Consider the following 22,465-nt stretch of genomic DNA (forward strand, 5'->3'; position numbering starts at 1 on the left):
CTCGCCCGCGTTTTCTACGCGTGAGGCAGATCCCCTTGGCTCTCCTCCCTCAGGTAAAGGAAGAGCTAGACCGGCTGACAGCCCTAGGGGTCGTTCTTCCCATTTCTTCTAGTGAGTGGCCTTCGCCCCTCGTTATTGTAAGGAAGCCCTCAGGAAAATTACGTCTTTGTGGCGATTTCAAGGCCACCATTAATTCCCAATTGGTGGTGGAAACCTATCCTTTGCCTCGTGCTGATGAATTGTTCTCCGCCGTGGCGGGAGGCCAATATTTTTCGAAAATCGATCTTTTGGAGGCTTATCATCAGATACCACTTGATGAGGACTCCAAACGGCTAGTGGTCATCAACACCCCGTTTGGCCTTTACCAATACCAGCGGTTGGCCTTCGGAATATCCAGTGCCCCGGCGATATTCCAGCGTTATCTTGAGCACGTCACATCGACAATCCTTCATTGTATTAATTACCTGGATGACATAATTGTCACAGGCCGCAGCACGAAGGAACACTTGCACAACCTTCACACCCTCTTCCTCAAATTCAGGTCTGTGGGCTTGCGTTGCAACCTGCATAAGTCAAACTTCTTCCAACCGTCCATTGAGTATGTGGGCTACACCATCTCTCGGCACGGCGCCCAGCCACTAGGAAGTTTGGTCCAAGGTATCGTCGACCTTCCTCGGCCCGCTTCGCTGAAAGAGTTACAAGCTTTTTTAGGCAAGATAGCCTATTACCACCGGTTCATTCCCAGGGCTTCCACCATAGCCCGCCCCCTGTACTGCCTTCTGCGCAAGGGTGTTCCTTTTGATTGGTCGCCTACATGCGAGCGAGCGTTCACCTCGTTGAAGGGCTCCTCACGTCAGCGCCTTGTTTGGCTACTTTTGACCCCCATAAGCCGTTGGTCCTGGCTACAGATGCTTCGCAGTATGGGGTGGGGGCGGTCCTGGCCCATCACAACGCAGATGGTTCCAAGCAACCACTGGCATTTACGTCTAAAACTCTTAGTCCCGTGCAGGCCCATTACTCCCAAGTGGAAAAAGAGGCTTTGGCCATTGTCTACGCTGTTACCAAGTTTCACCCTTTCTTGTATGGCACGAAGTTTCAGTTAATCACTGACCATAAGCCGTTAATATCGTTATTTGGCCCCACCTCTCAGATTTCGGATAGGGCGGCCCACAGACTACAGTGCTGGGCCTTGTTCCTCTCTAAGTACCATTATGACATTCATTTTCGCCCTACCAGACAGAATGCCAACGCCGACGCTCTTTCCCGTCTTCCGGTGGGCTCAGATCCTATGTTCGATCGAGAGGAGATTATGTGTTTTCATTTGGATGTGGCGTCCTGCTAAGTGGTTGATGGCTTCCCGATCACTAGTTCTCGAGTCGCCAGGGAAACGGCAGCTGACCCGGTTTTCCGGCAAGTAGTTCGCCTCATTCAGCAGGGGTGGTCATCCCGTCCTCCAGGCCGGGCCTCGGACCCTCTTCGTAATTATTTTATTCTACAAGACCGCCTCTCGGTCTTGGAAGGAGTTCTCCTTCTGGCTTCTGATGATACAGCTCTTCGCGTGGTTGTTCCTGCAAGTTTACGAAGGGAGGTCCTCATGTTATTACATGCGGGGCAATGGGGCGTTTCCCGTACTAAAACCTTGGCTCGCAGACATGTGTACTGGCCCGGTATTGACAGAGAAATTGAGCACTTGGTGGTCGCCTGTTCCCAGTGTGCGAGCCAACAGGCATCTCCCAGGGCAGCGTTCTCTTCATGGCCGCCGGCAACCCAAGCATGGGAACGTGTTCACATCGATTTTGCGGGCCCGTTTCTCAATGGCTTTTGGCTCATTGTCATTGATGCTTATTCCCGATTCTCATGTGTGGTTCGCTGCTCCTCAACCACTTCAGAAGTTGCAATCCAGGCACTAGCAAAAATCTTTTCTGTGGAAGGTCTGCCGATCAGCCTGGTCTCGGACAATGGACCACAGTTTATTTCGCAGACCTTCCAGGATTTTCGTAGGCGCTTCGGTATTCAGCACGTTTGCTCTCCCCCTTCCATCCACAATTGAATGGGGAATCCGAGCGCATGGTGCGCACATTTAAGACGCAGATGAAAAAGTATGTCCACGAATTTCCTGCGGAGGAGGCATTGACGTTTTTCCTGACGGCATACTGGACCACACCAATGGGAGAACGCAGCCCCACAGAGCTCCTCCACGGGCGCCAACCTAGGACACTGCTGCACCTCCTCCGGCCTGGTCCTCGCCAGTCTTCGGAAAATGGAGTACCTGGCTTTCCACTGGGTATGTCGGTCTGGGCACATGGGTTTGGTCACAATCCATGTTGGATACCGGCGGTGGTCCTGCGCCGAAATGGCCGCCGGCTCTATACCTTGCAGGTGGGGGACCAGGTGGTACGTCGTCACCAAAATCAGCTACGTCCACGTTTGGGCACCCACCCTCCGACCTCTCGGACACCGGCTTCCCCATTGCCAGCACCCGTGTTGGTTTCTCAGGGGACGTTACCGCCTCTCCCCATTGTGACTCTGCCGCACTGCGATGGTTCTCAGCCTTGGCAGCCTCCAGTAGCTCCAGCACCGACATCGCCATCGTTCGAGATGCCCCAGCGAGAGCCGGCCCCCCTCGCAGGCCCGGTTTCTCAGGAGACTGGTTCACCTGTGGTCGTCCTTTCCCCATCGTCCCCGCCACTGGGTCTTGCCCCTCCCGAGGTGGAACAGGATCCGGAGTTCGACAGCTTGTCGCCCATTCTGTCCCGGGCTCCGGTGGTGAGACGACGGGGGCCTCTTCGTGTGGGTCACTTCCAGCCGTATTCAAAGGTTCCGGCTCGAGGGTTGGCAGATCCCCTCGACTCCGGCCTTCCAATGGATGTGGAGGTCATCGCTCCTGCCCGACGCTCCACCTTCCGACGCAGTGGATCACAGTGGCTTCACCCCCCGAAGGAGGAAGAGTGCAGTAGCCACCAGAAAGATCGCGGGAGGCGCACATTGGCACGGCACGTCACGGACGGTAGTTGCCGCAAGTAGAGTCCCGTCCACCAGAGGACACGCGAAAATTCGGACGCAACCTCTGCCAGCGTAACAACAACCACAACAACTCAGGCAGCATGGGCCGTGCTCAGTCAGTTAACATCGGGCATGCCTAGGACACAGTCCCGGTCTACGCTAAGTGAAGTGCGACGTAAACGTGAACAGTGTTACTACAGCTGATTTCCTTCCCTGTTGTTGACATACATGAGATTGAGCTCTAACTCCAATGATCTTGTTCTTAGTAAAACATTAAAATAATCTTCCTTCTTGAAACCAACCTTTGTATTTATTAATGTTTTACTTTTAGAGATTAATTTTAAAATGCAGGGACGTTTAAGTTATTCATTTCAGGAAGACAGTGTATAGCCACAACAATATGTAAAAGTAATTTACAACAAATCTTTACAGTAATGTACTCCTAAACAGATTCTTTTCAGTTAACATTAAGAGTCCATCATCACTACATCTTTTACTCTGATATGGCAGCCACAAAAACCTTCTATTATGGACAGTTAACGAATAAGCTGTTCAGACAGAAGTAATTTGGACTCTTCAAATAAGTTGTGTGTTTAGTTTGTGTATTTGAGCTCTTTTATTCTTGTAGTTCGTATATTCATTTTTGTGGTAATGTGCTCAATAAATTTTGCACCACCTGTATATCTGTGAACATGTGTGGGTCTAGGTGCAGGAGGGGATGGAACTAAAGAATAAGCCTTATAAAACTAAACAAAAATTACTGTACTGTGGAATAGAAGCAAATCAGTAATTAAAATAATGGCGCAGTCTGTTTGAAAGTGCACATCTATGAAGTCAAAATATACTGTTGGGTAATATTCAACACTGTACTGCTACACCCCATGCATTGTAACATATTGGGATCCTCCTATATGTGCTGTTCACAATGTAGCTAAGATGTTGCTGCTGAAGCCTGTCCCACTCTTCGATGGTAACACCCGAGATTATCCATTGCACAAGGAGAGCCTCTGCAACAACATGCAGCAAGTTTAAACTGGTCTGAAGCATACCCAGTCAGGTTCATGTCAGCAGCTGCTAAAAGACATTTCATTTACTTGATTTTTGTCTCCTGGAAGAAGGTGTCCATGAGGGGGCAACATGTATTCATACATTATTGGCTTGAGGGCTGAACTCATCACGAAAATGTTGACTGTAGAGATGAACAGTGAGCTGAAGGATCCTGTTCTGATGTAGCACAGCCCACAAAGCACTCTCAATAGTGATGACAGGTACCTGACATTTTTACTTGATACCAGATCGAAAGTAACTTACCCACCTTCCTTCTGAACCAGTGGGACTGCTTGCTTGAGACATTTGTTGGTAAATGGGTGCCTCCCCACTCTTCTACAACACTGATAAGACATCATACAACTCCTGCCTTCCTCACTGAAAGAAACCCAATATCATTGATTCAGTGTCTGTTCCAAATGTTCCCTTTCTCACCGTCTTTAGATTCTAGCCTGGAAGTGACTGTTCTTTATCACAACTGCAGGGCCGTCCTCACTCCTCTTTTGTTTAATTGATCTGTATCTGATACTCATCCAACACAGTTCAGAAAGTTTGGTTATGCAGATGACTGGTTAGTAGCTGCCAGTGCAAAATCTTCAAAACAACTGAACAAATACTAACTTCCTATATAGACATCTTAAGCCATACTTCAGAAAATGGAGATTATGACCTAACTCAAATGCAACAGATGTTGCAAGTTTTCATCTGTCCAATAGATTGGCATGAGGAGCCCTTAATGTCTGTTTTGAAGAAGACAAACTTCACATAACATGCATTCGAAATACCTAGGGATCACATTAGACAGGACACTTTCTTTTAAGGAACACGTCACACAAGCAACAGCTAAGCTCAAAAGCAAAAATAGCATTCTCCTTAAGCTCTGTGGCACTAGTTGGGGATTGTCAGCAGACAATTTTCAGGTATCAGTACTCAGATTGGTTTACTTGACAGCAGAGTACTGTGCATCTACACCCGCTACTGGTTACCTGTCTTCAGTCATGTTTCATCTCCTAGTATCAGATAGAAGAATGCACTATTACATGAATGTCAGAAGATTGTTGGCAAACCTGCCCTCACAATATTGAATGATGTTTTCCCTGTGGAGTTAAAAAGATTAAGATCAAGACACTCCACTCATATCACAGCCAGGATTCTTACTGAAAATGAAGTCAGTGCCATTGATGAAAGGAAATGCTGTTGACAACAAAATTTACCACCAGAATGCTTGAAACTGCCCTGCATCTAGGAGAAGTCCTCTGGATTTTACCTGCCATGGGCAGTTTGGTCTGTTCTGAAGAGTATCTGAACAGGCCATGGAAGACGTACAGAAACCCTCCACAAATGGGCAAATCTTCATCACCATCTTCTGACTGTGGTGCTGAACAATAGACAGTTGTTCATTTTGTATGAAAATATCCTGCATGTACCTACAAGGGTCCTTTCAAAGATTTCCTTACAGTGATGAGTGGTGTGATAAGCTATGTAAAAGAACTTTGTATTCATCCGTAGCTCATGTTTTTGTTATTTTATGCTAGAGAGCTGTGCTGATATGTAGTAATTTAGTAATCTTTCTATATGTATGCCTATTTTTATGATTCAAAAGTTATTAATGTGTGTCATGTGATAAATACACTGATAAGCCAAAACACTGCCCACCATGATGTTGGGTACCACCTATTTGCATTGTGAGCACGTGATGTGGTAATAAAAGTATGTACGTGGAACAGACATGGATGGGGGATCACCCTAGTGAAGATATGGGCTGAAAATGGCGATATCCATTGAGATAAGCAATTTGGATAAAGGCAAGATTATTCTATGCAGAGCCCATGTACAAGTATCTCAAAAACAGTGAAGCTGGTTGAATGTTCATGTGCTACTGTCGTGAGCATCTACGGAAAGACATAGAAGGACAGTGAAACTACCACTAGGTGCTAAATGAATAGATGGACGTCCATGACTCTTCAAAGAATGTGGGGTTCAGAGGCTTGTCTGCTCTGTGAGGAAGGATATATGGTGATCTGTGGCATCTCTGCTGAAAGAGCACAATGCTGGTACATTCACAAGGGTTTTGGAGTACACCATTCATCATACATTGTTGTACATGGAGCTCCACAGCAGACCATGCCTATGTTTTCACATGTTGACCCAATGACATCATCCGTTACAATTGCAATGGCATGAGCTCATTGGGATTTGACTGTTAGTCAATGGAAACGTGTCAGCTCATTGGATGAATCACATTTTTGCTATGCTAGGTTGACGCTCGTCTCCACAAACACCATCATCAAGGTAAACAACAGCTTGAAATGGGCAGCATGCCATGGACATAGGCTGGTGGGAACAGTATTATGCTGTGGGATACGTTCTCCTAAAATTGCATGGGGCCTGTGGTAGTAAACAAAGATGCACTGCTATGTGAACCACCTGCATAATTTCATGCTTGATGTCCTCCCTGAAAGTGATGCCATCTTTGAGTAGTATAACTGTCCATGTCTCAGAGCCAGAACCATGCTACAGTGTTTTGAGGACAATTACAACATTACATTGATGTCTTGGTGATCAAATTGCCTGATGTAAATCCTATAGAACCCATCTGGGTCGCTACCTGATGCCATCACGGCATACACAAATTGCTGACCTCTTAGTGTGTAGCAAAATTCTATGACAGTGATGAACTCAGCTGAATCTGCCCTGTAAAAAAGGACTTTTTGCCATAAGGACACCAGCTGGCCCAAAAGTTCATATGCAGAAATGTCTGACTTGAAATAAGCCTATCAAGATTATTGCAGACAAAATTTACCAAAAGTTGGCTTCTCCAAATTTTGTGAGCTCCAGCCAGAGTGGTGCATCACAGTTCGTTCGGCAGGAACACACACAGTTTGTGTTTGTACAGCTCATCAAAATGTCAAGTTGATGCTAGCAGCGACTCCAATTAAGGATGACTACAAGAGTTTGTTAGCCAAAAGGTTTGCATTATGGATTCGAAAGATTGCATGCTCTGATGATGTGACCAATGCCCTGGATTAGAAGTCTTGGAAAGATTAGCAGAAGCTGCATTTGAAAGGAATGACATTGATGAAGCAATTGAATACAAGGAATGTATACACACTGATAGAGATACCCTGGAGACAAAGCAGTCAACAATTGAAGAATTTATCCAAAACATTGTGACCAAAATTGTGAATCTCTCACCCCACCACTACATATCAAAGCATCAAAGCAACTACCCGAAAGAAACCAAAGAAAATCTAGAATGCAGAAAGCTGGTTGTTCTGGAGGATTTTGCAGAAAATCATTCATTTATTGTGCAGGATGCTGCACAAGGCTTCCATTGGGAAGGTAGTCAGGCCACATTACATCCCTTTGTTATTTATAACAAGGCGTTGACTGGAAATATTAAGTCAGTTAGCTTCTGCATCATCAGTGACTGCTTGCAATGTGATACAGTTGCAATTCATGTTTTCTGCTCCAAGTTGATTGATCACCTGTGAACCCACTTCGCAGTGCTGATGCACATCAGCTATTGCAGTGATGGATCAGCTGCCCAATACAAAAATTTCAAGAACTTCATGGATCTATGTCAGCACTACAATGACTTAAGTATCAGTGCAGAATGGAACTTCTTCAGCACAAGCCATGGGAAGTCTCTATGTGATGGTACTGGGGACACAACAAAGCAATTAGTAACAAGAACAAGTCTCCAACAGCCAACTTCAGATAAAATTCTAACACCAAGTGATCTGTTCAGATTTTGTGATGAATAAGTTCATGGAATCAAATTCCTTTCTATCACAAAGAAAGAAATTGATGCTGCAAGACCTTTGCAAGAAAGGAGATTTGAAAATGGTTGCACGGTTGCAGGGACCAGAGAAAACCACTGCTTCAGACCAATTGATGAAAAACAGATACAAATTAGCAGTTTTTCCAATGACGCAATGTCATTTATTGCAAGTGTTGATCAATCAGCATACTTCTCAAGTGTTCCAATTGACAGCATCCAATCTGGGCAATACATAGGCTGCATGTATGACAACAAATTGGAAATATATGTGACACATAATTGGAAGAACGAGATACCTTAATCAGTTTCATGCATCCACATGGTCCAACTAATTCATTCCATTGGTCCCTAAGGAAGGCAACTGCTGGATCCGAGAGCAGCAGATAATTGGCATTTTGTAAGCTTCCAGTGCCAATTCCATGAGTCGGAGATAACTTACCCCCATCAGAGGTGCTGAAGAGCACTGAAGAGAATTTTAGAGCCATGAAAATGGTTTCATGAACTCCGGGAACAAATTTAGTACGCTTGGTTCATTTTGTGAACATATTGCTTTGTTATCTTCACAACAATGTTGTTTATTGTTCATTTTTGTGTGCCATTCATTAAAGCTATTCTGTCAAGCACTCGATATGCACAAAAGCTAAGGTATATTTGAAACTAGTTTAAAAACCTTATGTGGAAAATTCCCATTCTATTTTTTAATCTTCCTTGTAGCAAAAAATGAGCTCTTTCCATTGGTGTCAGTTAAAAGAAGATCAGAGATGGAACCCATATTAAAAGCTGGTCCTGAAAAATGCTGTAAATTTTCAATTAGAAACTTGAGACAAGGGTCAATAAAATCAGAACTATATACTCATAAATGCTAATACTGGTGTAATATAGTGAGAATCAAGGTCCTACCTGCTTTTCCCTTATAGTAAAAGATGCTTAAAGTATGACTTAAATCTTTTGCAATAAATTTTACAAGGCACTTTCAGACATAGTACCGTAAAGTGTAGTAATTTGTGAGCAATTTGAGTGCTATAGCTGCATTCAGCACTAAAAGTTGTACTAGTTTACAAAAATTCAAGGTGATAGATGTCTCAACAGATGCACAAAACTATACCAAAGTTGTCCAAATTATTCACCCCATGCACTTTATGATTTGGTATGGGTTCACTAAGATGACCCTAGGTCTGGAACCACTGAAAGAGTTGAGCCAAAATTTTGCACAGCAACATAACACATACATATGTATACACATATAAATTTTTAACAGAATCTGAGATGGACGAGTGGGGACCCCTAGGACACTTGATGTGGAATGACCCAAACGGGAAATGTTGTTACCAAAAAATCTCAAAAATTTCTTGACTGATTTACTTCAAATTTTTGGATGCTGCTCTAATAAACATTCAGCCATACATAGGCTGTAAATTTTTATAAATAACTGTGTATAGGTTTTTTGCTAAAACCCACTATGAGAAAGAAAATGCTGTGCTGTGAAAATGTGCAGTTTCATTTTCTTTCAGTTGGCTTTAACTACAAAAGCAGATAATTTAAACCATAAGACAAATTGTTACTCCAATATATATTGTTCCTCTGTAAATATAATTTTAAATAAAAATGTGGTGGTCTGTTTTCTTCCTCCCAGTCAGTTTTAATAGAGCACAGGAAAGTTGTATTTATGGCTTATCAGTGTCTGATTAGAAAACTACTATGGAATCTGAATCGCCTAACACTTCGTAATACCACCCATTTGCATATTAAATCTATGAGAAATACTTTCATTGAAGCTATTGTCCTCACAAATCCAGCAGCTGGAGAGGTCTCATACCCAGTATACCAATGACCCAAACCAATTTACCCATTCATTTTTAGCAACTTCAGTTCCCAATCTGGGTTGCATTTGTAATAGCAGTAAACAAGGCTCAAGGCAAAAAAGAGAGAGGAAGAGAAGATGGACTGAGAGAAGTTGGAGAGGAACTGGACATAAAGAGGGAGAAGGAAGAGACAGGGAAAGAAAGGGGAGGAAGAGCTGGAAAGAAAGGGCGGGCGAAGAAGATGGGCAGATTGGGGGGGAGGGGGGGAGCAGTGGGAGAAGATGGATGGAGAGAGGGGAGACATACATATATAGCAGCTGCAAAGCATTGCTGGATTCACTAGTGATGGATAAATACAAGTCCTGTGTGGGTTTCAAGGGAATTTTATTCTATTCTTCCTGCAAAATAGTGGCAGGTTCAGGTAACATTCATGGAGGTGTGTAGCAAACACACACCCTTCTCTCCAAAATACACTGCAAAAGCCCAGTAACACTGAAATCTGGTGACTGGTGGCCAGGGAAGGTGTGACAATTCATCCTCGTCTTTACAAAACCAGTCCTGAATGACGCAAGCTGTGTGAACAGGGGTCCTTGGAACACAGCATCATCACTGGCAAACACACATTGTACCATGGGATGGATTGATCAGCCAAAATGGTTGCATAACCCCTGGCAATAATGTGACCCCCCCACCTTGCAGGTATGGGGGTTAGAATAGGTCCGAGGTATTCCTGCCAGTCGTACGAGGCAACTAAAAGGAGTTTCACACGTTTCGGCCTTTATCTGACGGTCCCCTGTAGGATTTGACTTCCATTCTTCAAATTTTCCTGAAGAGTGAGCCAATTGGGGAAGGGCGCCTTACAAGGTGCATCATGTCCATTGTGCATTGAGATTGTTAGCCCACTTTCTCATTGTCGCATTGCAGTCCTGCCCATTCTCCATCTCTTGGATGAGGACGCCTTCCTGAGTGCATTTTCACGCATGCACTATGCAGTGTTGATTTCTGCGTCGAAAATGACCATGGATTTCTTTGCACCTGATATCCAGCATCGTAGCCAGTCCGTTGTGGTGGGGCTGCCATGTACCCTGTCGGTTGTAGCCCCCTGACCACACAGGGATCGCTCTGCTGATGCCTGTGCCGTTAATTCCCCACGTATGCCAAGGGGTAGATGCCCATCCCCCTGGGGCATCGGGACTCCTGACAATGGCCATCCTGCCAGGTGGACTTTGCTGTGGCTGCGTGGCACCCATGGGGAGAGTCCCTGGTCAGAGCGGTTAGCATCAGGGCAGATGACACGTGATGAAGCGTAGTCCATTATCTCTTGCTGGTGGTGAAATACCAACAATCTCAGCAATCACAAGCGCAATTCAATGCACAGAAATACGGCCCCAAATCATTCCCCACCCTGGCCACACCATGGGAGGAACGTCGGACTAAGGATGGCAGTGGATCTTATTTGCCCCGGTACCTTGTAAGTTCGAGAGCTGATGGGGAATCTTTCATGATGATGAAGCCACAGTTCTTTGTTGAGCATTTAGAGGACAAGTTCGGGGAGGTGGAAGGCTTGTCCAAAATGAGATCTGTGTCAGTCTTGATCAAAACAGCATACTCTGCCCAAAGGAGTTACTCGCTTGTGACAAGCTGGGGGATGTTTCTGTAACCATCACGCCCCATAAGAGCTTAAATATGGTCCAGGGTATCATATTTCATAGAGACCTGCTGTTGCAGTCCGACAATGAGCTGCCTGCCAATTTAGAGTGGCGAGGTGTACATTTCATCCGGCGTGTCCACCGGGGTCCGAAGGATAATCAGGTTGCCACTGGTGCCTTCATCTTGGCCTTTGAAGGTGATTATACATTGCCCAAGAAGGTCAAGGTGATGGTCTACCGGTGTGATGTAAAGCCCTATATCCCTCCCCCGATGCGGTGCTTTAAGTGCTGGAAGTTCAGCCATATGTCTTCCCGCCGTACTTCCAGCATCACATGCCGAGATTGCGGACGTCCATCACATCCCAATACTCCATGTGCCACGCCTCCAATCTGTATCAACTATGGAGAACACCATTCGCCTTGCTTACCTGACTGCAGGATTCTCCAGAATGAAAGGAAAATCATGGAGTACAAGACCCTGAACAGACTGACCTACACTGAGGCTAAGAGAAAATTTGAACGCCTGCATCCTGTGCGTATGACATAGTCTTACGCCGCTGCTACAACAGTTATGGCACCATCAGCTCCGTCAACACATGTCACCTCTCAGAGGTAGAAGACTAAACCTGCCCCCTTGATGATGGGGGACATTTCCCTCCCTGTTGCTCCTGCACCACCTACCTCTGGAGCAATACCCCTTTAACCATCAGGGACATCCGTCCCCAATTCTAAGCCATAGAACGTAAGTCTTCTTTGGCATCTCGCTAGGAAGGGGTCCCTTGGGCCAATCCCTTCCCAGGTTTCTTCTAGTGGGAAAGACGACACCTGCCAGTGGCTGAAGAGCCCAAAAGCAGCTGGTCATAAGGCTTCACGCTCTTCCTCAGTCCCAGAGACTGAGCCAGTGAAGTCCTCCCAGCCAGGGGAACTCAGGGAGCAGCGAGAGAAATCCAAAAAGAAAACCCCTAAGACCAAGGAAATTGCAGTGGCACCCACACCACTGCTACCTACAAGCTCTGCGGCTGAGGATGGGGTGGAGATTTTGGCATCTGCTGACGCCCTAGATCTCTCCAGACCCTCTGACGCAATGGATATAAACTACTCAGGTGACTCTGAGGCATAAACTGCCTCATTGAATGTTCCATGCCTTTTCAGTCTCACGATGTGATCCTCCAGTGGAACTGCGGCGGTTTTTTCCACTGCCTGGCTGAGCTGCGGCAACTGTTAAACTTTACATGCTATCTGCATTGACCTTCAGGAGACCTGGTTTCCAGCAATGCCGACCCCTACTCTCCATGGCTATAAGGGATATTGCAGGAACTGTAGCGACTATAATACATTGTCAGGAGGAGTTTGTGTTTATATTCTAAACTTGGTCTGTAGTTAACATGTGCCCCTTCAAATCCCTCTTGAAGCTGTGGCTGTCAGAATAAGGACGATGCAGGAAACAACTGTCTGCAATGTATATCTTCCTCCAGATGGTGCAGTACCCCTGAATGTCTTAGCTGCACTCCCTAAACCTTTCCTACTTCTGGGAGATTTTAATGCCCATAACCCCTTGTGGGGTGATAACATGCTTACTGGCCAAGGCAGAGATGTCGAAACTGTACTGTCGCAATTCGACCTCTGCCTCTTAAATACTGGGGCTGCCACACATTTCAGTGTGACTCATGGTACTTACTCAGCCATTAATATATCAATTTTCAGCCCAGTACTTCTCCCATCTATCCACTGGAGAGCACATGACGACCTGTGTGGTAGTGACCACTTCCCCATCTTCCTGTCACTGTCCCAACTTCAGGCACACGGACATCTGCCCAGATGGGCTTTGAACAAGGCGGACTGGGGAACATTCACCTCTACTGTCACCGTTGAATCTCCCCCACATGGTAACATCGATGTGATGGTTGATCTGGTGACTAGCACAATTATTTCTGTGGCAGAAAACACAATCCCTCGCTCTTTAGGGTGCCTGAGGCGTAAGGCAGTCCCTTGGTAGTCACCAGAAGTCACTGAAGCAATTAAGGATCGTCAGCGAGCTCTACAGCGGCATAATCAGCCCCCTACCCTGGAGCACCTCATAGCCTTTAAATGGCTCCGTGTCTATGCTCGCTACCTTATCAAACAACGGAAGAAGGAGTGTTGGGAGAGATACGTCTCCACCATTGGGTGCCACATGGCACCTTCCTAAGTTTGGGCAAAGATCAAACACCTTTTCGGGTACCAGGCCCCAGCAGCTGTCCCCGGTGTTACCAGAAATGGCGAGTTATGTACCAACACAAACGCGATTGCCGAGCACTTTGCTCGAGCCTCTGCACCAGAGAATTACCCCCCAGCCTTTTGCACACTCAAACGGCAGCTGGAATGGAATGCCCTCTCATTCACTACATGCTGCAGTGAATCCTATAACACCCCATTTACGGAGTGGGAGCTCCTCAGTGCCCTTGCACATTGCCCCAACACAGCTCCTGGGCCTGATCACATCCACAGGCAGATGATTTAACATCTCTCATCTGACTACAAGCGACATCTTCTCGTCATCATCAACCGGATCTGGTGCAGCGTCTTTCCAACGCAATGGCGGGAGAGCACCATCATTCCGGTGCTCAAACCCGGTAAACACCCACTTGATGTGGATAGCTATCGGCTCATCAGCCTCACTAATGTTCTTTGTAAGTTGCTGGAACGTATGGTATGTCGGCGGTTGGGTTGGGTCCTGGAGTCACGTGGCTTGCTGGCTCCATGTCAGGGCGGCTTCTGCCAGGGTCGCTCTACCACTGATAATCTTGTGACCAACGAGTCTGCCATCCAAACAGCCTTTTCCAGATGGCAATACCTGATTGCCGTCTTCTTTGACTTAACGAAAGCATACGACACGACTTGGCGACATCATATTCTTACCACATTGTATGAGTGGGGTCTCCGGGGACTATTCCCGATTTTTATTCAAAACTTCCTGTCGCTCCGTACTTCCTATGCCCAAGTTGGTGACTCCCATCGTTCCATCCATATCCATGGGACTGGAGTCCCATAGGGCTCTGTATTGAGTGGATCTCTATTTTTAGTGGCCATTAACAGTCTAGCAGCAGCAGTTGGGCCCTCCGTCTCACCTTCTCTGTATGCAGACAACTTCTGCATTTTGTACTGCTTCTCCAGTAGTGTTGTTGCTGAGCGGCACCTCCAGGGAGCCATCCATAAGGCGCAGTCATCGGCTCTAGCCCACAGCTTCCAGTTTTCAGCCGTGAAGTCGTGTGTCATGCACTTCTGTTGGCATCGTACAGTTCATCCGGAACCCACACTTTACCTTAATGACAATCCATCCTCTGTAGTGGAGGCACATAAATTCCTGGGACTGGTTTTCGATGCTCGATTGACTTGGCTCCCTCACCTTCGTCAGCTTAAGCAGAAGTGCTGGCAACAACTCAATCCCCTCTGTTGCCTGAGCAACACCAATTGGGGTGCAGATCGCTGCTGCTGCAGCTCTACAGAGCCCGAGTCCAATCCCAAATTGACTATGGGAGAGTGGTTTATGGTTCAGCAGCACCTTCAGCATTGCATATACTCGACCCTGTGCACCACTGTGGGGTTCAATTGGCGACAGGAGCTTTTAGGACGAGTCCGGTGACCAGCGTGCTGGTGGAGGCTGGTGTCCCTTCACTACAGATCAGACATGCCAACTACTCGCCAGTTACGCAGCACACATTCATAGTTCACCAGAGCATCCGAATAACTGTCTGCTTTTCCCACCCGTGACGGTCCATCTACCACATCGGCGGCCCAGATCGGGGCTAATGATTGCGATTCGCGTGCGGTTCATTCTCTTCAAAGTGGAGTCCTTCTCTTTACCACCTCTGCTTGTGGTCCAGTCACATACACCTCCATGGTTTACGCCTCAGCCGCAGCTTCGTCTGGACCTTTTGCATGGCCCTAAGGACTCCGTTAACCCCGTCACTCTCCGCTGTCACTTCCTCTCGATTCTTGACTTGTTCCGGGTCTCTGAAGTGGTTTACATCAACAGCTCAATGGCTGTTGGTCATGTAGGCTTTGCATATGTTCATGGAGGACATACTGAGCAGCACTCCTTGCAGTTGGCTGCAGTGTTTTCATTGCAGAGCTAGTGGCCATATCTCGTGCTCTTGAGAACATCGGCTCATGCCCTGGCGAGTCATTTCTCCTGTGTACTGACTCATTAAGCAGTCTACAAGCTATCGACCGGTGCTACCCTCGCCACCCTCTGGTAGCGTCCATTCAGGAGTCCATCTATGCCCTGGAACAGTTCCTCTGCTCCGTGGTGTTTGTGTGGACCCCAGGACACGTCAGAATCCCTGGCAACGTACTTGCCTACAGGCTGGACAAACAGGCAATGCGGAAACTGCTTCTGGAGATAGGCATCTCTGAAGCTGACCTGCGTTCTGTCTTACACCACAGGGTTTTCCAGCTTTGGGAGATGGAATGGCATAACAGCACGCATAACAAACTGCATGTCATTAAGGAGACTATGAATGTGTGGAAGTCTTCCATGCGGGCCTCTCACAGGGACTCAGTTGTCCTCTGCTGGCTCCACATTGGCCATACGTGGCTAACACATGGATATCTACTCCATCACGAGGACCCACCTCAGTGTCGCTCTAGCTCCCAAATGACAGTCGTCCTCCTCTTGCTGGACTGCCAACTTTTAGCCATTCTGCGGCAGACTTTTAACTTTCCCAGCACCCTGCCTTTGGTGTTGGGTGACAAAGCCTCCACAGCAGCTTTAGTTTTACATTTTATCTGTGAGAGTGTGTTTTATATTTCTATGCAGGTTTTAGCGCATGTCCTTTGTCTCTCTGTGTCTTCCACCCTAGTGCTTTTAGGGTGGAGGTTTTAATGTGTTGCAGAGTGGCTGGCTTTCCCTTTTTATTCTCGTGGTTGGCCAGCCACTATAATCTGCTTTCATGTTTTACTCTCTTCTTTTTATAGCGTCTCTGTTTTCTTGTCCTCTTTTGTTCCTTTTAGTGTTGTTGCCTTCCATTTGTTCTTGTGGCTTTTCCTTTCTTTTCGTTTTGTGTTATATGTTTCATTCGTTTTATTCTCAAACTTGTGGCACTGTTTTATTAGGAACAAGGGACCGATGACCTCGTAGTTTGGTCCCTTCTCCCACCTTTAAACCAACCAACCAATAAAGTGATCTTGCAGAGTAATCCTGGGTCCCATGGAATATTATGATACAGCTACCTGAATCACCACCAATCCCCACCATGTTTCACTCTTGGAATGTGAACTTGGTCAAAAGATGTAAATAGAGTGAAACAAGACTCATCTGACAAAATGAATTTCATCCTGTGATTAATAGTCTAGGTTTTATGGCTTCAGCAGTGTAGCGCCGTTTGTGTCACTGATGAGTGGTTTTGGAATTCTAGCTCACCCTGCAATTCCCTGCTTGTGGAGCTCCCTTTATATTGTTTGCATGCTGACAGGGTTTGTGAGTATGACACTCAGCTCTGCAGTGACTTTCATAGCTGTAGTCTCATTATTTTTCATCACAATCCTCTTCAGTGATTGTCAGTCATGATCGCTCAAGTAACATTTTTGTCTGCAGTGTGACTTAGTGGATGATGTTTTTCTGCTTTCCTTGTATGTGGTATATACTTCGATGTGGTGCCTCTTGAAACACTAAACATTTTGGCTGCCTTGGTTACATAAGCACCCACCATACAAACTCTAACTATTAGCTAACATACAAATTCACTTAGCTCCAACATAAAGCACTCACAACTACAGAGAACACTGTTCTGACCTTGGCTGACATTAGCAACATATGAAGGCACTGCACAGATGCCGTTCATGGTCAGATGCAACATTGCAACCTGCATTCTTATCTAGCACCTGTGTTTATGTACAACAAAGCACCTCTCTCTCATGGTGCTTCTACATATTTGTCCAATTCCGGTATCATCTAAACTTTAGATGCCTGTCAGAGCTATGTTGAATGATTGGACAGTGAGCACAAACACATTATCCTGTTCATGATTGGAGACACAGCATGGTATAAGAAACCATACTGAATCTGACAGTTTACTTTTACATCCGTTACACAGCATAATTTCCTGTGGTCAAAAGAGTGTCGAGAAAGTGGTTCCTGATGAAAAAATTGTAAGCTATGCAAATCATGAGTGTGGTGCAAAACTTGTTTCGCAGTAGTTCGTAATTTCTGATTGGTGTATTATTTCCATTGCCCAAGAGATACATAAAGAGTCCTAATAGCCAGTGTTGTAAAAGCTTCACATCTCAAGAGTTCAGAGTGTTTCCCATCACTGGATATCAGAATTTAGACTCCTTTGCTGTGGAAGTTGTTTACACTATCACTGACTGTGGTAAAGATTCTAAAACTTTGTGACTGGTGTACATTATCTCAGCAAAGATTGTTAGTGTATCACATTGCTTAAGGTAACATGTATTCTTACAGGAACCTGAAGATGAGGGCCTCAGTGGAATGGCTCCTCGAATAATTGCATCAATTTTGCACATGGAAGAGAAAGGCATGCCACTGGACCAATCTCCAGAAACAGTCTACAGTTACTTGTTTAACGAGCAACAAGAAGAACCTGTACTGATAACAGGACCAGCAGCACCATCTCATCCAAAGGTTATACACTTCCAACATTGATTGTTTATAGAATGGGTAACTGGTTATTCATTTTCACATTACTTAAAAAAAATCTCTTTAACATAAAAATAAAAACGTTCTCTTTACCATGTGGCAGTACAGATAAACTTGAACAAAAGTTAAAAGATAAATTATCTCTCAGTGCTACAAGTTCTAATCCTTGCATGTGATGACTCATCATGGGACATCAACTCACTGTGATGGATGTTTCGCAGGTACTTCTTTGTTGCTGTGTTCTTTCATTCTGCCCTTCATGTCCTCTGTCTCTGCCTGTGTAAATACTTCATTATCTTTGTACTTTATTTTTTGTGATGCCTCAGTGATTAATGAAATGTACGGCAATAAGTGTCCAGACAACACATCTGTGTGTCATGATATATAACTAATACCAAAATTCCCTACAACATAGACATTTTTTCTGCTAGAATGTATCATCTGAAAAGAATGAGTGTTTTAGTGAGACACGATTGTGGGTGCCCACGTATTTGAGCATTTTATTAGAAAGCTTTCGTGTTACTTGAAGCAATTGTTAGAACCACCACTGAGAGACAAAGAAACAGCACAGTTATAAAGTATACGCTGGAACTTAATTAAAAGGCATTCTTGATAACTGGGGGCGTAATTTCCAGTACAGCAGATACAGAAGTCAGGGATGAAACAAGACTGATTGAAACATAGTTAACAAGTCAAGTCCTAAAATATTTTCTGCTGATAATCTAACATAGATGAGAAAGAGTACCACTCTTTGACTCATTTATGTGACACCTTAATGAAACCAAATTTTCAAACTTTTTATGGTAGGTGGGACAGTAACAAATAAAGAAACTTTGTTCAGTGTAAAAATAGTTTGGTAAGTTTCTGATTAAAATTGAGACTTCCATGATCCACTGGATCACAAGTTACCACTTTTGTAAGGAAATAAAGTAGTATTTCAGAAATGTGTTGCTCACTGTTCACAGGGCCATTAGATTGTTATGATCTATTATAGCCTGTTGCAGCCATGCACCTACAGGACAAGATGGCCAAAGGTGGCAAACACCTGACATACAACAGTCAGGCAACTAGCTGATAGCATATGCATTCGCACTGCCCTGGCAAAGTGTACATGGATCTGAGGTTTCCAAGTGACTTGCACATGCACAGAACAATTGCAATAGGGCCACCTGTTTGGTACACAATACGAGCTGCACTTGCCTGTGAGTGGGCGGAGAGGTGCACCCTTGCCTCATAAAGCAGTGTTAGAATAGAATGAGATTTTCACTCTGCAGCGGAGTGTGCGGGCGTGAGTCGTGCTTCGGTAGCTCAGTTGGTAGAGCACTTGCCCACGAAAGGCAAAGGTCCCGAGTTCAAGTCTCGGTCGGGCACACAGTTTCAATCTGCCAGGAAGTTTCATATCAGCGCACACTCCGCTGCAGACTGGAAATCTCATTCTGGAAACATCCCCCAAGCTGTGGCTAAGCCATGTCTCCGCAGTATCCTTTCTTTCAGGAGTGCTAGTTCTGCAAGTTCCGAAGGAGAGCTTCTGTAAAGTTGGGAAGGTAGGAGACGAGATACTGGCAGAAATAAAGCTGTGAGGACTGGGCGTGAGTCGTGCTTCGGTAGCTCAGTTGGTAGAGCACTTGCCCGCGAGGGCAAAGATCCCGAGTTCGAGTCTCAGTCGGGCACAGAGTTTTAATCTGCCAGGAAGTTTCAGTGTTAGAATAGCTTGGACTATTGGATGATATCTGAATATTTACAGTGCATCTGAAATTAATCAGGCCATGGCAGAATACTTCTGTAGGAACCTTTCTGTACAACCACATTTCTGCAATGATGTCAAAGCTGACAATGCACAATGCTGACTGTAGTCTGAATGCAAGTATAAAGTATTTGCACTTTATGCTTGGTGGTCAGTGTGCTAGATACAAAAACTACACTGCAAATATAATACATTGTTACTGACAAAATATACAAATCTAATAAATGTATTCAAATTGAGAAAGAATAGAAGTGCTTTTAGTCCCTGTGGTTAAATGGTCAGTGTCCAAACTTTCTGTAGATGTGACCTTAGCTTTGACACCATTTTCGTTGTTATACAGACTATAGTATTTGAAATAGGATCTGCAACAATGGGTTTGCACAGGTAGATGACATTTGGTAACTTATATCGCCACTAGAAAAAACAAATGTGGGCCTACACTACAACAAATCTTTATTAAATAAATGAATGAAAAAGCATGACAAACATAAATAAATGAAAACTAATATTAATCATAAAAATATGTCTACACAGCTACCTTTTAATACAGATATTTTTCTTGCTTTGCCATCACTGATCTCCTGTATGACCTTGTTGAAATCCAGACATTCAGCTAGCTCACATTCAGTCAACACCATTGCCATCTCACACAGTTGTGCCTGGCACATTGTTGACATCTGGTGTATTTTAAACAGTTTAAGCTTCAAAAAACTTGTTTCTATACTTCCCATAGTCACAGGTTGTGTTACCAAATTCTTTAAGGGGCTCCGGAAAGGCTCAAAATCATGAAAAGTTCAATTTTTACTTTTTTGCGTTTTCTGAATCTGCAGACTATTACCTTTTAATAGAGATATAATTTATTCAATTCTGAAGACTACAACTATTTTTAAATTTTTTTTGAAATGTGTTCTACATGGGCGTGACCCACTGTGGTGCTGTTAAACTGCTGTCAAATGGTGTTATTATTAACGTCCGTGTTCATCAGGTACATTTTAGTGATGTGAGATAAAGTTATGTGTTGTGGCTAACCTGTGATTGTTCAATATATATCGCTGGTGTGATTGTCAATTGTTTCATGTTTATTTACTCTGTCGTTATCTCGAAAATATGCGTAATTAATTCTGTTTCTTGAGTCTCTGTTTTGTTGAAGTATAATAATGAGTAAAAGTAAAGTTATTAGAAATCCTCTGAAGGCTTTTAAGAAAAGGAGAAATGTTGGAAAGCCAAAGGTATGTGTTATTACTGTAAACAATAAAGACGATAACCAAGTGAGTGAACCTAACCTATCAAGTACAGCTGCCCATAGCAGTCAAAGTGGGAAAGAAAATACTTCACTGAAGAAGCTTGGTTCAATGAGTGAAAACTATGAATGTTTTATGGGCGAATCGGATGTGAATGAAATATTTGATATGTCGGTTCTCAAAGGAATTTTTTCAAACTGTGTAAGATGTATTCATTGTAGTGAATTTGGTCTGGAACTCTCCATAATAAAGCACGTAGGACTTGCTAGTGAAATACAACTGAAATGTGATAAGTGTTCCTACATGGCCACCTTTTGGAACAGTGTTGCAGTAACTGCAGCTGAAGAAAATGGTAGCAAAATCTACGAACACAACATTGGATTTGTTTATTCCTTGCGTTCAGTTGGTAAGGGTGCTACTGCAGGTGCAATTTTCTGTGGCATCATGAATCTTCCAAATCCCCCAACCAAGTTTACGACCTATAATAAATTAATAGGGTCTAAAGTAGAAGATGTCTGTATAGAATCTATGAAGAACGCTGTGGAAGAGGCAGTAATGGAAAATAATGGTAACAGAGATTTGACTGCAGCGTTCGATGGTACCTGGCATAAACGGGGACACACATCTCTTCATGGTGTAGTATCTGCCACCAGTATGTATACAGGGAAAGTTTTAGATGTAGCAGTAATATCAAAGTATTGTAGATGTCCACAAAAATATAAAGGTACACATGAAAATAATTGCAAAGCTAACTATAGTGGCAGTAGTGGAGGAATGGAAGTGGCTGGTGTTGCCAGCATATTCCAGCGTTCTGAGGCGTGTGATAAAGTGTGTTATGTTAATTACCTTGGTGACGGTGATTCTAAAAGTTTCAAACATGTTCAAGGACTGAAGCCCTATGGTGATGATGTTGTAGTGCAGAAATTTGAGTGTATTGGACACGTACAGAAGCGAATGGGAACAAGACTTCGGCGACTGAAAGCTTCATACAAAAAACAAAAACTCAGTGATGGTAAAGGGTTGGATGGGAAGGGAAGGTTAACTGACAGAGTAAGTGACAAAATACTGGACTATTATGGAATGGCTATTAGGCAAAATACACAAAGTGTCGACGAAATGAAGAAGGCTGTTTGGGCTCTTTTTTTTCATACCTCTTCAACCGATGAAAATCCCCAACATAGCTTGTGTCCCAAAGAAGAAGACAGTTGGTGTAAATATAACAAAGGATTGCTAACTGGTGAAGTGTACACTCATAAGCATAGTCTGCCTCATGCAATAATGGAGGTGATAAAACCTATTTTCAGAGACTTAGCAGCACCTGAACTGTTGAAAAAGTGTATTCACGGAAAAACTCAAAACCCCAATGAAAGTGTAAATAGTGTTATATGGTCGAGAATCCCCAAGACTGTATTTGTTGGAATAGAAACACTTCACTTTGGTGTGTATGATGCTGTTGCGACTTTCAATGACGGCAACATTGTAAGGTGCAAGGTATTTAGAAATATGGGAATGAAGATAGGTTCTAACATGGTACGAGCGATGCTTGCTTTAGACAAGG

The 22,465-nt window shown here is 44.5% G+C and overlaps 1 protein-coding gene across 4 annotated transcripts in view; it reads left to right on the forward strand.

Moving 5' to 3' along the window:
- Nucleotides 1-22,465, forward strand: part of LOC124606689 — a 267,269-nt gene that overhangs the window by 150,050 nt on the left and 94,754 nt on the right. For all 4 annotated transcript variants that reach the window (XM_047138710.1, XM_047138712.1, XM_047138711.1 and 1 more), the window contains one exon: nucleotides 17,728-17,907. In XM_047138710.1, coding sequence (XP_046994666.1) covers nucleotides 17,728-17,907 — 180 coding nt within the window. The remainder of the gene's footprint in view (nucleotides 1-17,727; nucleotides 17,908-22,465) is intronic.

Source organism: Schistocerca americana, chromosome 3 (assembly GCF_021461395.2).
Source record: "Schistocerca americana isolate TAMUIC-IGC-003095 chromosome 3, iqSchAmer2.1, whole genome shotgun sequence".
NCBI lineage: Eukaryota > Metazoa > Arthropoda > Insecta > Orthoptera > Acrididae > Schistocerca > Schistocerca americana.